Raw genomic sequence first — 12,919 nt, 5'->3', positions numbered from 1 at the left:
CAGTCAGAGTAATGCAATATGATGTGAAGCTGACCATACAGACGTGTGCACGCACACACGCCCTCGGACCACTCAGAAAAATGGTGTGCACCACACAATCATTGGGATAAAGGAGATAAATTTGTTCCAGATGATGCAAAAACATGCATACAGACTGTTAATGACATGCTCGTGCAGACGCACAAAGACACAGATGAGCTCCAAAAACAGCCATCCTGGGAAACGGTGAATTCCACAAACCACAGAGGGCATAAAAGGGTGAGGGGAAGCATGGGAAAGCAAGTGCACAGACAGGGTGAGAGCAAAAGCAGACAGAGCAAAGGAAAGAAAAGGAAAAATACACAAGTTGATTTGGACCCAATGGCATGACAGCAGCTGATGGTTCAAAGAAGCACGGGGTGTGACCTGTGCACAAACTGAGGTCGGTCAGCTGGCTGCTTTGTTTTGCTGTCAAGGGTGAGTAGGGTATTACGCTGCTGCTTTTAACCTCCAACACGGTTTGGGAAAACCCAGATCAGAGGACAAAATAAGTGTGACCGCCCATGAGGTCTGGGAATGGCATGAGCTCCACCAGATCCTCAAGTGGGAGAGAAGCTAAGTTGGAAAGAGTGAATGGCAGGAGGAGCCGGTGGTTATCAAAATCTGGAAGTTTTTACTGAGTGATCAGGGGAAATAAAAAAATAAAAAAGTGACTGGGTGAGTCTGAAGTTTTTTGGAAAGTTCCAGACTTCCTTTACTGACGTCTGGGAAAAACTCCAAAGGTGGCACATCACGTCAAGCACTACACTCATGTGTGACTACTCAGGTTTTTGTTTACATCTGTGTTGTCTCAAGGCAATAATGCTCTTTTAAATTCTATTACAAATACTTATTCATCTACAATATGAGCATTTTCTATATATTTCTATTCATGCAAAAGGGACATTTTAAAATGCTTTCACATCATTATTTACCACATTACAAAATTTCTATTCATGAAAATATATTCATACCCTTACAAAATGTCCAACCCTATGCATATGCAGGATGTTTATGTTTAGAACTATGAATTGTCTGCTTCCTCCTCTATAACGCACACTCATATAGGCAAACTTTCACTCTCTCTCACTCACCTTCATTTTCATACCCACGCTCAAGCAGTGATAGAGAAACGCGCCTCTTTTGAAATGATGACAAAACTTGACAGGTGAGAAAAAGACTCTTTATTACACGCTTTGTTGTTATCATTATGCATTGGCCATTTAAAAAACTTACATTTAAAATTCATTAGTAAAAATACAGAGACTTTGCAACTTAAAAAAATCTATTATCATTTTTGATACTATCCTTTTTGGTAATCTGTTGGTTTCAACATTGATAATAACAGGGTAACATTTGTCTCCCTTTTATGAAAGGTTCTGAAACTGAGCGCGAGAGAAAGGAGGTTAAATCAGGGGTCTGCAACCTGCGGCTCTGGAGCCTCATGTGGCTCTTTGACTCTTTTGCAATGGCTCCCTATAGCTATAAAAACAAATAAAATAATGAATTGTTATATTATTGCAGTTGGTATTAATGATAAGTGACATTCACACCAAATCCAATCATGATTTAACAATTTGTCAACCTAAAAAAAGATTGCATTGTGCAATAACTCTGTCACTTCACTACTTCACCTCCTAAAACCTTTACAGACCATCAACTTTTCTCATACCTGTGGAAAACCTTAAGTTTTAAATCCCTGGTAAGATAACTAAACCAAAAAAAAAAGACCATTCTGGAAGAAAATAGATGCTTGATATGATGCAAATCTTGTTGAGATAATGTTAGTTGATATCATTTTAACTGTGTATAAATGTATACACAATACTGTCTTCATTGATGAGAAGGTTTTTTTTGGGCTCTTGAAGGACTTTAAAGATGCAGTCCACAACTCTCAGATCCCTCTTTCCCCCTCCCTCCTCGCTGCTCTCTTTCCCTGCCTCCAAACTTTCCAAAGTCCCTCCCTCAGAGGTGCTAAGAAGCTAACGTTTGTCCGACAGTGATAAAACATGCTCTGTTAAAAGCATATTACTGCAGCGCTTCTCTCTCTCTTAATGTGCACACACCTCAGCAGCAGCAACAACACAGTGTCACTTACAGCAGCCCACACGGCTGCACTACAGAGTTCTAGTGTAACAATTACAAATCAAACATAATGTAAATCAAGCAGCAGTAATTACAGTATCTGTCAAGCAGAAAAGTTGCTAATTCCATCTTCAACTCCTCCAGACCAAACACTGTAACTTTTTGCTATGTCGCGGTGCATTCTGGCAATCTGCCATAGGCTGCAGGAGCAGCAGGTGAGCAGCTCAATGAGCCTTTTTTTTTTCACACAAACTACTAGTTTAATGTAAAGCTGTCCTTACACAGTGACAGCTTTAGCAAATATGACAAAACGTCACTTTTCTAAGAGTTGCAGACTGCACCTTGAATCCAGGTGAGATGAGGCAAAATGGCTCCTTTGAGAGTAAAGGTTGTGAGATGTGCAAATCATATTGTAAAGCCCTTAGAAGTACTTGTAAATGCTAAATGCTTAGGTGCAGTTGTACTGCAAATATCCTAACTGTATATAAAAGAAACAGTTTTTTTTTCTTGCTTTCCATGTGTCTTTTCTCATTTTTTGTCTATTTAAAGAAGCCATTCAGTCTTATTGAGATGTGGTTTATATTCTGTCTGCAACAGCCATGCATCATTAGGTAACCAAATGGGCCATTTGTACGTTTGTCCCAGTGTACTTTTGCCTAGAAAAAGGTTCATCTATCATTACAATAACATGCGCTGGGCACGTGGTCGCCATGAGACGTACCTCTGCTTTGTGGTGAAAAGGAGAATAGGCCCAGACACTCTGTCCTTTGATTTTGGACATCTCCGAAATCGCACCGGCTGCCATGTGGAGGTAAGTGAAAATGGACAATGTATTAGATGTAGCTGTTTGAAGACCAAAATAAAAACTAAAGCTGAAAAGCATGGATTTGATCAAATGTATGTTCTTCTCTAGCTGCTATTCCTCCGCTACCTTGGGGCTTTGTGTCCGGGCCTGTGGGGATACGGCGAGACGAAGCTCACCTACTCCATCACCTGGTTCTGCTCCTGGTCGCCTTGTGCTGATTGTTCATCCAAGCTGGCCCAGTTCCTCAGACAGACACCCAATCTACGCCTCAGGATCTTCGTCTCACGCCTTTACTTCTGCGATAGGGAGGACGGCCTGGAAAGAGAGGGTCTGAGAATGCTGAAAAGAGCTGGAGTGCACATCACAGTCATGAGTTACAAAGGTAATGGCAAAAAGGGGTGTCTTTTAGTTCAGGCATGGGCAACGGGATTAATGCGTCCCCCAAAGAAAACAACAAAATCACTCCAAAAACACCCATAATTACAGAAAAACACACAAAAGGACAACAAAAAAAGACTCAAACAACACAAATGAAGATAAAACTACACATAATGACTCCAAACACACAAAACACCAACAAACTAGACGAAATAACTTCAAACACATACAAAACGACACTAAACATACACACAATAACAACACAAAGATGTCCTGTGATGGACTGGCGCCCTGTCCAGGGTGTACCCCCACATATAATGCCTAATGACAGCTAGAAATAGGCACCAGCAGACCCCCGCAACCCTGAAAAAAGGAGCAAGTTGATCAGAAAATGAATGGATGGACAACACGAAGATAAAAAAATAAAAAGGACAATAAGATAAACACAAAAATTGCAACAACAAAAAATACACAAAATTACAAAAATGCAAAATACACCAGACATCAAAAACACACAAACCCTTTGTTCTTTCCATTTGTTAATGCTCAGATTGGTCATTATTCTAAATGCTGACATGAATGTTTTTATTATATGGCCCTCGAATCAGACAATCAACATTTTTTGGGCCCTGCTATGATTAAAGTAGCCCATCACTGCATTTGTGAATAGAAATATTATTTCTAACCTATATTATTAGTCTATTAATATCACTGTGTACCTCCTTAGACTTCTTCTATTGCTGGCAAACATTTGTGGCGTGTAACCAAAGCAGATTTAAGCCATGGGCAGAGCTGCATCGGAACTCTGTGCGCCTGGCCCGAAAACTCAACCGCATCCTTCAGGTACCTTACATCATTTAATAAAACACAACATATTCTTACTGACACCAGACGAGGCAAAAGCTATAGAAATCCTGATTTTTCTTTTCTTTTTTTTGTCCTGCAGCCCTGTGAAACTGAAGACTTAAGAGATGCATTCAAGCTTCTGGGACTGTGAAACATACCTGTGGCCTGGTCTGAAGATACCTGGAAAAAAATGGTGGAATAAAAAAATATTGATGTTTGTCATCACTACGGCTGCAAAACTGAGAATGAGAAATAAAAGAAAGGAAAACTGGATATATATATTTTTTTTAGTTTAAAATGTGTCAAAGCTTCTAAACCTCAGCTGGTCTTTGATTTTATGACATATAAATATATGTTTACAATTTGTTGGCATTACTATTCTATGAGGTGAGTAAATTAGGTGACCTTAAAGAAGACAAGACAAGACAAGACAAGACAAGACAAGACAAGACAAGACAAGACAAGACAAGAAAAGAAAAGAAAAGAAAAGAAAAGAAATGAAAAAAAAGACAAGACACAACATGACAGTACACGACACGACGGGACGGAACAAGACAAGATATGATAAGATAAAAAGGACAATAATTCAAATAATAAAAATAATAATACTGATACTGATGGATGGAAACAATAAAGCCTACAATAAGATAAATAGGCTGTCAGCTGTTTGTGGTAAAATAAAGTGCATCATTGTTTACATTTTTATTGTCAAAGTGAGGTTGTGTGTGTTTTAGTGAAAAATGATTCTGCAGCAAATCTTCATTCAAACAGTTAGAGTGTGTTTAAACGCAGTAATCTTTCCTTCTGATTTAGAGCAATGGCCCTTTAAACGGCAGCAGCGCTCCCAGGAATAATCCCGCTTGTGCACATTTACACCAGACATTACGGTGATGAGTCCGTTAACACTGCACCGACGCTCACCGTCACGACAGCAGCTTCCACCACCGGCGAGCAACCGAGTGTAAATCAAGATGGCGACCGAGGGCCAGTTTGAGTATGAGTCGGTCCTGTGTGTCAAACCTGAAGTCAACGTTTACCGCATCCCGCCGAGGGCGTCCAACCGGGCCATCAGGTGAGGAAGGACGGCCGTGTGTGAGGGCTGAGTCCGGGGGAGCTGTTGCTAAGCGACGGAGCACCTTTTGGACATGTATCGCAACGCAACAGCCGCGAATCAAAGTGTAGTGCGTGTTTACAAGGTCATGCTGCATTGAAGAGAGGCTGGTTTTTAACGTGTTAGCCTTTTAAACTCACTGACAGCCGCTATAATGTCATTGTTTCAATAGAGCCCATCAGTGCAGATTATCATCCGGCTTTTACCTGAAGTAGTAGAAAGAAGAAAGCAGTCCCTAAGGCAGTGCCTTGCTAAAGGACTCCTCAGTAGGCTGAGGGGATGCTATAGCTGTTTTCAACCAACAGGATGGCCAATCCACTGCTGTAGAGAGATGTCAACAAGGTTGTTATTGGATTGTTTACCTCCTGCTCCAGATGTTTGTGACTAAAGACCTTACACACCTTCCAGGACCTGCTGGAGTCTGAATAAAAACACTGCTGGTCAATCATCATCATCATCATCATCATCATGCATATGTGTTGTGAGGGAGGTTGATGATGTAATGATTCAGCCAAGGTCTCTCGCTTGCATAGAAATGCAGATGTAGTAAACAAAAGTCGTGGTGATGTGTCATGGCTGCTCTGTCCATCCTCAGCATCTTTTTCAGCTGAAATCATTGGTAGAAACTAGAAACCAAACCACGGAAGTTTAGCTTTTATTGATCAGCGACGACGAGTCCAGTGAAATGTCACGTGTCAGTGTTATCCATCAATCACACCATTAGTTCAGTTTTTCCTCCTCAATGTGTCCCAGGGCTGCTGATTGGAAGCTAGATGCACCTGACTGGACGGGACGCATGCGTGTGACGGCCCGAGGAAAGGTGGTCTACGTGAAACTGGAAGATAAAATCTCTGGTGAGACAATAGAGAACTATTTTTAAATATTTACATCATCTCCTGCGTACCACCCAGAGATCTGTTGCCATTTTTTTTCCCAAGATAACCAACAAAGCTGTGTGTGTCAAACATATTAGGGCTGTTCCCATACAACGGTTTCACGATATTGCATCCTTGAGTATCAGCCGTTATTGACTCTTATATGATATCGGCAATAATCAAATCTACTTTACCATATATTACTTATGTAGTTATGTGGGACGTTAGAAAATGCTTGATCAGACAACAATAATCATCAACAGTAGGAATGAGAAAAACTGAATAATTTATTATTGGGGTTTACAGATATTTTTACTAGGGGTGTCTCGATCCAGATATCGGTCCGATATTAGCCTGAATACGAATATCGAACACCAAATTAAAAATTCTGGATTATATATATATATTTTTTTTTCCAAATTCATTTTTTATTTATTTTATTCAATTGTAGAATACTGTAGACATTACGTTGAAGGTTGAAATTCTCATACCTACTGTTGCTGACTATTGTTCTCTGTTTGAGTGACATCACTTGATCAAACCTTTCACACTACAAAATAAGTAATTATTATTATTTTTCATTAAAGAAGAAGAAGAAAAAAAGAAAGAAGTATGTATGATTCATGCTGATATCTGATTAATATCAGTATCGGCTGCAATATCGGTATCATATCGGAAATGAAAAAGTTGTATCGGGACATCCCTAATTTTTTACGTTAAAACGTTAGAATATATGTTAACCTAAACATGTATTTCAAAAGAGAAGACACAATGAACTTGCTGGAATTAAAACAAGTATATTTTAAAATTGAATAAAATGAGTAAAAGACCCTGAAAAATTACCTCAACATATCCAATAAAAACAATATACAGTATATCATAGCAGAGGTTTTAGATACAGTCTGATATAATCCAATATCAATTATCGGATTAGCTCACCAATTTTTTTTTTAGACCTTTTAACCTAATTTGTGCTCTGAAATGCATAGAAATTATAGGTAATTTAAGAATGGCTTTCATGTCAGAATCCACATATTTATGTTGCATTCTTGCTGTAGGGGAGCTGTTTGCCCAAGCCCCAGTGGATGAATACCCAGGCATTGCAGTGGAAACCGTCAGTGATTCTAGTCGTTACTTTGTGCTCCGCATCCAGGATGACAACGGTGCGTAAAGTCAACACCGCAGAGCCCCCGTTGTTCGTTTCAACCATTGTAACGACGTTTGCATGTTTTCTTTTTAAAGGCCGGAGTGCATTCATTGGTATTGGGTTTGGAGATCGAGGCGATGCTTTCGACTTTAATGTAGCGCTCCAGGATCACTTTAAGTATGCTGCTGTTCTGCATTTTCAACTGGCACTAATCAATTGTAAAGGTTTATTTTTATTTTTTTATTCATACAACTTTTTTTATTTTCCAGGTGGGTGAAACAGGAGGATGAGTTTTCCAAGCAGGCCCAGGCTCCAGACTCTACCCCTAAACTGGACCTGGGCTTTAAAGAAGGACAGACAATTACTCTAAACATCGGGGTATTGTTATTATTATTATTTTTTTTTTTTGTTCTTTCCTGCCAAACGTCTTATTTCCATTTTACACTTATAACTATTGACCTGATTCTACTTTCTAGTCATCAGTTAGATCCCTGACAATAATATTATATCCTTTGAAGTTTAAACATGATCTTCTTGTTTGTGTGATTTCCAAATATCTAATAAACATCTGTTGCCATGGTAACGCAAGGCTTTGAAAGTAGTTGTGTGAAAAATCATAAAAGGCTCAAAAGTCAGGCTCATGTAAATTGTTAATTAAATCTGTTGACTTGAATAGAAGTTGTTGTTTTTATTTTTATTTTTTTTACCTCTGTTCAGAATTTAACAAGTTAGTTTGTCTTAATTTAGAGTTTAAACTATTTGTTCGATATTCATGTGATGCACCTAATCTAGCCCAGTCAGTTTTTTTTTTTTTTTTGTTTAGTTTTTTTTCCTTGTGTGAGTGTGACATCTCAAATAAACTTTATAGCACATCTAAAGTAGTTATTGTGGCATTGAAAAGGCTAATGTAGGGGATTAACATATGATCTGCAGCCTCACTCACTCCCTACACATTAACTTGCACCTCCATGTATCTTTACATGCACATGGACGTGCATGCTTAGTCATGTTTGTGCTGTCTCTCGTCTTAAACAGCAATCAAAAAAGAAGGACAGATCTCGTCCGCAGAGTTCAGGCGGTCTCGGGCTTCTTCCACCTCCACCTGGAGGAAAATTAGCTCCACCCCCTTCGTCCCGATCCACCAACCACAACACACAGCCATCAGCTGGAAGTCGTGACACTGGTGAGTAAATCAACGTGTGGAAAACACAATTTTAACTTAAATGATCAAGTATTTGTTAGTCCTATGAAAATGTGTATTTGGTTAGGTTTCATTAATGGGGTGAGGGGTTGAATCCCATTCCTTGCTGTTGTGTCCTTGAACATGATACATTAGCCACTCTGCATTGTATGAATGTAAAGAACAAAGGTTTTGGTAAAGCACAGAGAAACTTAACGGTTTAAAGGAGATTTTAGACCTGATTATGGGGGAAGTATAAACTCAGTTACAGTAAGTCAGTCCCAGCTCTAGTTTCATGTTCACTAGGGGTGTGCATTGCCATGAATCGGATGATAAGATATGATTCACGATTTGCATGTCACAATATCATATGTCCCAATTAGAGCTGGGCAATTTTGCCTAAAAAAGAAAGAAAAAAATTTGAGTTTCAATTCGATTTCTGTTTTTTTTTTTTTTTTTCAATGCACTTCAAAATGACAGCAGACATCAAATATATTGTCAAAATATTGCCATTTTATTGCTGTGATTGTCCTTGAGAGCTAAAATGCATAAAACAATCCCAAAATAAAAAGTAAATGAGTTTCTGTCATTCAACAATTTCAAGCTTTAACCCAGGTTTAAGCAAAAGTGCAACAGAAATTTCACAGTAGCTTAAATTTTCTGATTAAGAAATCAGATAACTACATATTTTTTATTAAAAAAAAATAATGAACTCTTTCCTTAGCATCTCAGCATAGTGTGAATAAAAAATAAAACATACCTGTGGCACACATATAGCCTACTCAAAGGGTAAACACGTGTAAACAAAGAGGGGGCTGGCTCACATCGTGCTACGGTAACCCACAAGGACGGAACGCAAAAAAGTCTGAAAAAACTGTGGTGGGAAAAAAAAATTTAAAAATGTAAAAAAAAAATTATATGTTTTTTTTTAAGTTCTTAAATTCTTTAATTAAAAAAAAAACCACATACATCTATTAAAGTTCACAGTATGTTTAATGAAAACAAAGTGCAATCATCTTCCTAGCTAAAATGCGTTGAGGAGTGAGGTAGTTTAACAAGGTCTGATGTGGTTCACTAACACCTAGTAACTGGGCGTTTAGGTGCTTTGTACTGTATATGTTAGCGCAAATAAGTGTCAGAATCAGTTAAAAATCGATTTAGACATTTTTTGGATCGATAAAATAATCGCATGGTGAAATATCGCGATATATTGCAGAATCGTTTTTTATCTCACACCCTTTCTGTTCGTGTTCTTGCTGTGGTTTTTATAACGGAGCTTTAAAGGCAGCTGGGCTGTACTGCGTGTGAAGCCAGAATGTAGCTTTGTGTTAATGGTGTGTATGAACCAGAGGAAAACTCATGTTTCCTTGTAGCCACTGGGGTCTGTTTCCTGTGGATCACTTGAATCCACGGTCTTTACAGTGGGAGGGGGTGAGTGTAGCGTCACACTGACAAACATCAGAGCCTGCCAACAAACTGTCATGGTTTTCCATGTATCCTCTGTAGAATGTAGTGGAGCACACTGTTTGTGTTGTAAGTGCAGAGGTTCAGCTGCCACCTGAATGTACCAGAGCTGAGGAGTGTTGGAGTTCTGCTCCTACAAAGTTAATTTGGTTTAGTTCTTTGCAGATGAACTACCGTTAATATTCCCAATAATAATACTTGTGTGTTCAAGAAGCTGCTTTGCATATTTTTTTAAAGATGGCAAAAGAACCTTTTATTTTGGTTAATTTGCAGGTATAATGTGGCAATTGAAGCAATAATAATATTCATTCTTTCGTTTACATTTTACATGTCCTCTTCTCTTTGCCATTTACGCCTGTTTTAGCCTCTTTTCACTGGCTCCATGTTAGTTTTAGAATTGATTTTCAGATTTGACTGTTTATTTTTAAAGCAGAACTAAGTAACTAGTGCTTAGCGCTCCTCCTAAAGGTCCCTTTGGTTATGTCACTGTCGTAAACACTCTGCACCCCCCGCCGCCTGCCCCACCCCACAGCTACATGCGCACCTTTGCTCATCCAAGACAGTAGCAACCGATCACCGAAAAATCCCAATACAACAGTGACACTAAGGGTGCTTTCACACATGTAGTCCCATGTGACCATGTGAACAGTATGAAGAAGAGGATGGATGCATGGATGGATGAATGGATGGATGGATATTTGTGTGTGTGCTGCCTGATGGAGCGCCGGGTTGCTAGTGTGTGTGCGTGCGTGCGTGCCTGTTGCCGTGACAACAGTGTGTAATTGCTGTGTGTTGCCGCTGAGCTGTCACTGCATAGAGTTGCTCCGTTCCTCAGACAAATGTGTTCTCTGCCTTTTTTTTGCTGGTTCTGCCATGATATTAGTTTGAGAAAAGTGAATTTGTAGACAACCGTGTGCATCTAGCATTAGTTTGTATTGGGCTGCTGTAAAGCAGTACGTCTTGCCACCGGGTAGGAGGCAGGAAAGTTGCAAGTGCTGTTTTCTGGCCGGAGACAGCAGGGGGAGATGAAAGACCCCACGATCACCCCATAAACACTTGTATTACACTCACTGGGACTATGAGAAGGATTCTGCGTTAAGGCATTACATGGGTTGGCACCCTCTTGTCTTTTAATCGTGCACACTCCTTACATTTACTGAGGTCTGCTGTTGTTCCAAGGGTCTAGGCATGAAAACTAGGGGAGATGATCTGTAGTTGCTCCTAGACTTTGGAACAGCCTGCCCCCCCCTTACCAGGACCTCTCCTGCAGTTGATACTTTTAAAACTTGTTTAAAAATCCAGTTATATGCTGTGGCTTTTAAACCGGACTGAGAACTGGCCTTTTTGGTTCTGTATTTTTATTTATTTAATGTCGTTTTATTTTACTTGTGTAAATTCTATAACCTCTCTATGACACTTTGGTCATTGTCTGTTGTGTTGAAATGTGCTCTATGAATAAAATTGTCTTGACCTTTTTTTTAATCCATCAGGATGTTTGTTCGACTTGGACTCCAGTAATTCCAACTCAGTGGCTCCATCTAACCCCAACTCTACATCCAACTCTGACCTGTGGGGAGACTTTTGATTCTGTTTCCTCAAAGAAGGAAGAGATCCGCTCTGTAACTGTATGCAACATTCCTCCTCACTTTGTTTTTTTGTTGGTAAATCTCCCTGCCAAGCAGGTAACTGCCCCAGTTTGTTTATTCACACTAAATTCCCATTGTTTTTGTTTTGTAATCTGTGCTAGTGGCCCACTATTGTGCAGATTATAGAGTCCAAACATCCATCATCATGTGTCTTTGAATAATTCTCTCCTCTGTGCACCCACTCTAATCTTTTGCCTATATTGGCAAAAAGAAAAATTATTCTTTTTTCCCCTTTGGTGATATCTACAGTATCTTAGAATATATAGAATAGGATAATAAAGGGAGACATAATCTGATCAAAATTTATTAAATTGTGAAGATGACGTATTAATAAAGAACTTAATGTACAGAGAATATCTATTTCAAATGTATATACACTACACTGTCAGTGGTTTGTAGTTATTGTAAGTGTCCAGCAGGGGGACAGACTATAATGCACTGACTGTTGAGTCTTTAATTAAAGATTCATGAAGCCTGCAATGTCTGCCACCATTGATTTGACATGAAAGGCTTCCAGTCTGCAGCGCCGTGGAAAAGCTATCCCACAAAGAACAGGGAAAGTTGGAGGTTGGAATGGATGGAAGAAGGTGTCTGCAAAAGAACAAACAGGCACAGCAAGTGCTTTTATCTGTGCCTCTGGGAAAAAAAAAACATGATGATTTAATCCACATTTTATCATCTCCACCCAGCACAGCTGTGAAATCTGGTGAGTCATGAAGGTCAGAACCTCGTTTCTCCTCATTGACTAAGTCTGTTTCTGCATCGTCCTGTTTTACTCTGAGCAAAGTCTTCATTGAACGGTGGCTAACCGCAGCATGTTGCACTGTACAAATGTGTTTCAGGAAATTCCATCTTCCAATGCAGCTGTCTCAGTGATGATTATTTTTCTTTTTTTTTTATTAATGCAGAGTAATGCATGTTTGAAGAGTTTTTGTGTGCTCAGATTTGGATACTATTGTAACTGATGTGAGTTGCACATGTTGTGGAAGTGTGCGCATAAGAAAATTAAGTAACAAGTTTATGTGTGTGCGTAAAGTCCAAACATTATTTGTCCGTGTTTGTTTAACTGTCTTGAGTTTTTGTGTTTCTCTCAAATGTTAATGGAAATGAATATGCAAAGAAAAAATATAAAGCAAATAAATTAATAGCCATGATTTTTGTTTGGTGATGTTTTATTTGTTACAGTAGTACACATAAGACTGGACTGTTTAAAAATAATAAATCCACAATGAAGTGATTCTTTTTCTACTTTCCTTTACAATGAAATGACTCAGCGCTGCTATGAGCCTGTTGCTTCAGTCCCTTAATGGGTCGTAAACCCCAGTAGACATGTTCCGTGTCCATCAACACAGATGAAATGAGCA

General features: G+C 39.1%; 2 protein-coding genes across 2 annotated transcripts; both read left to right on the top strand.

Annotated features, from left to right (window-relative positions):
• Nucleotides 1-1,118: 1,118 nt before the first annotated feature.
• On the top strand, nt 1,119-4,361 carry aicda (activation-induced cytidine deaminase). The gene is made up of 5 exons (XM_028471453.1): nt 1,119-1,186; nt 2,749-2,914; nt 3,017-3,290; nt 4,014-4,129; nt 4,233-4,361. Exons 1-5 carry the CDS (start codon nt 1,167-1,169, stop codon nt 4,281-4,283), a joined length of 627 nt encoding a protein of 208 aa, XP_028327254.1. The 5' UTR covers nt 1,119-1,166; the 3' UTR covers nt 4,284-4,361.
• A 644-nt stretch (nt 4,362-5,005) lies between these two features.
• On the top strand, nt 5,006-12,709 carry necap1 (NECAP endocytosis associated 1). Its single transcript, XM_028471452.1, has 7 exons — nt 5,006-5,204; nt 5,997-6,097; nt 7,177-7,281; nt 7,361-7,442; nt 7,535-7,643; nt 8,301-8,448; nt 11,400-12,709. The coding sequence occupies exons 1-7, from the start codon at nt 5,104-5,106 to the stop codon at nt 11,492-11,494; spliced, it is 741 nt and encodes a 246-aa protein (XP_028327253.1). The 5' UTR covers nt 5,006-5,103; the 3' UTR covers nt 11,495-12,709.
• Nucleotides 12,710-12,919: the final 210 nt, after the last annotated feature.

The sequence above is a fragment of the Gouania willdenowi genome, chromosome 16, assembly GCF_900634775.1.
Source record: "Gouania willdenowi chromosome 16, fGouWil2.1, whole genome shotgun sequence".
Classification (NCBI taxonomy): Eukaryota; Metazoa; Chordata; class Actinopteri; order Blenniiformes; family Gobiesocidae; genus Gouania; species Gouania willdenowi.
The sequence above is the reverse complement of the archived record's forward strand: the minus strand, read 5'-3'. Positions and strand labels throughout refer to the sequence as shown.

Excerpts from the sequence above, each read along its gene's own strand:
- necap1 (XM_028471452.1), top strand. The coding sequence starts at position 5,104 with ATGGCGACCGAGGGCCAGTTTGAGTATGAGTCGGTCCTGTGTGTCAAA. Across the intron at positions 6,098-7,176 it reads ACTGGAAGATAAAATCTCTG|GGGAGCTGTTTGCCCAAGCC; the intron begins GTGAGACAATAG and ends TTCTTGCTGTAG. Across the intron at positions 7,443-7,534 it reads GCGCTCCAGGATCACTTTAA|GTGGGTGAAACAGGAGGATG; the intron begins GTATGCTGCTGT and ends TTTATTTTCCAG.
- aicda (XM_028471453.1), top strand. The coding sequence starts at position 1,167 with ATGATGACAAAACTTGACAG. Across the intron at positions 1,187-2,748 it reads ATGATGACAAAACTTGACAG|TGTACTTTTGCCTAGAAAAA; the intron begins GTGAGAAAAAGA and ends CGTTTGTCCCAG. Across the intron at positions 3,291-4,013 it reads CACAGTCATGAGTTACAAAG|ACTTCTTCTATTGCTGGCAA; the intron begins GTAATGGCAAAA and ends GTACCTCCTTAG.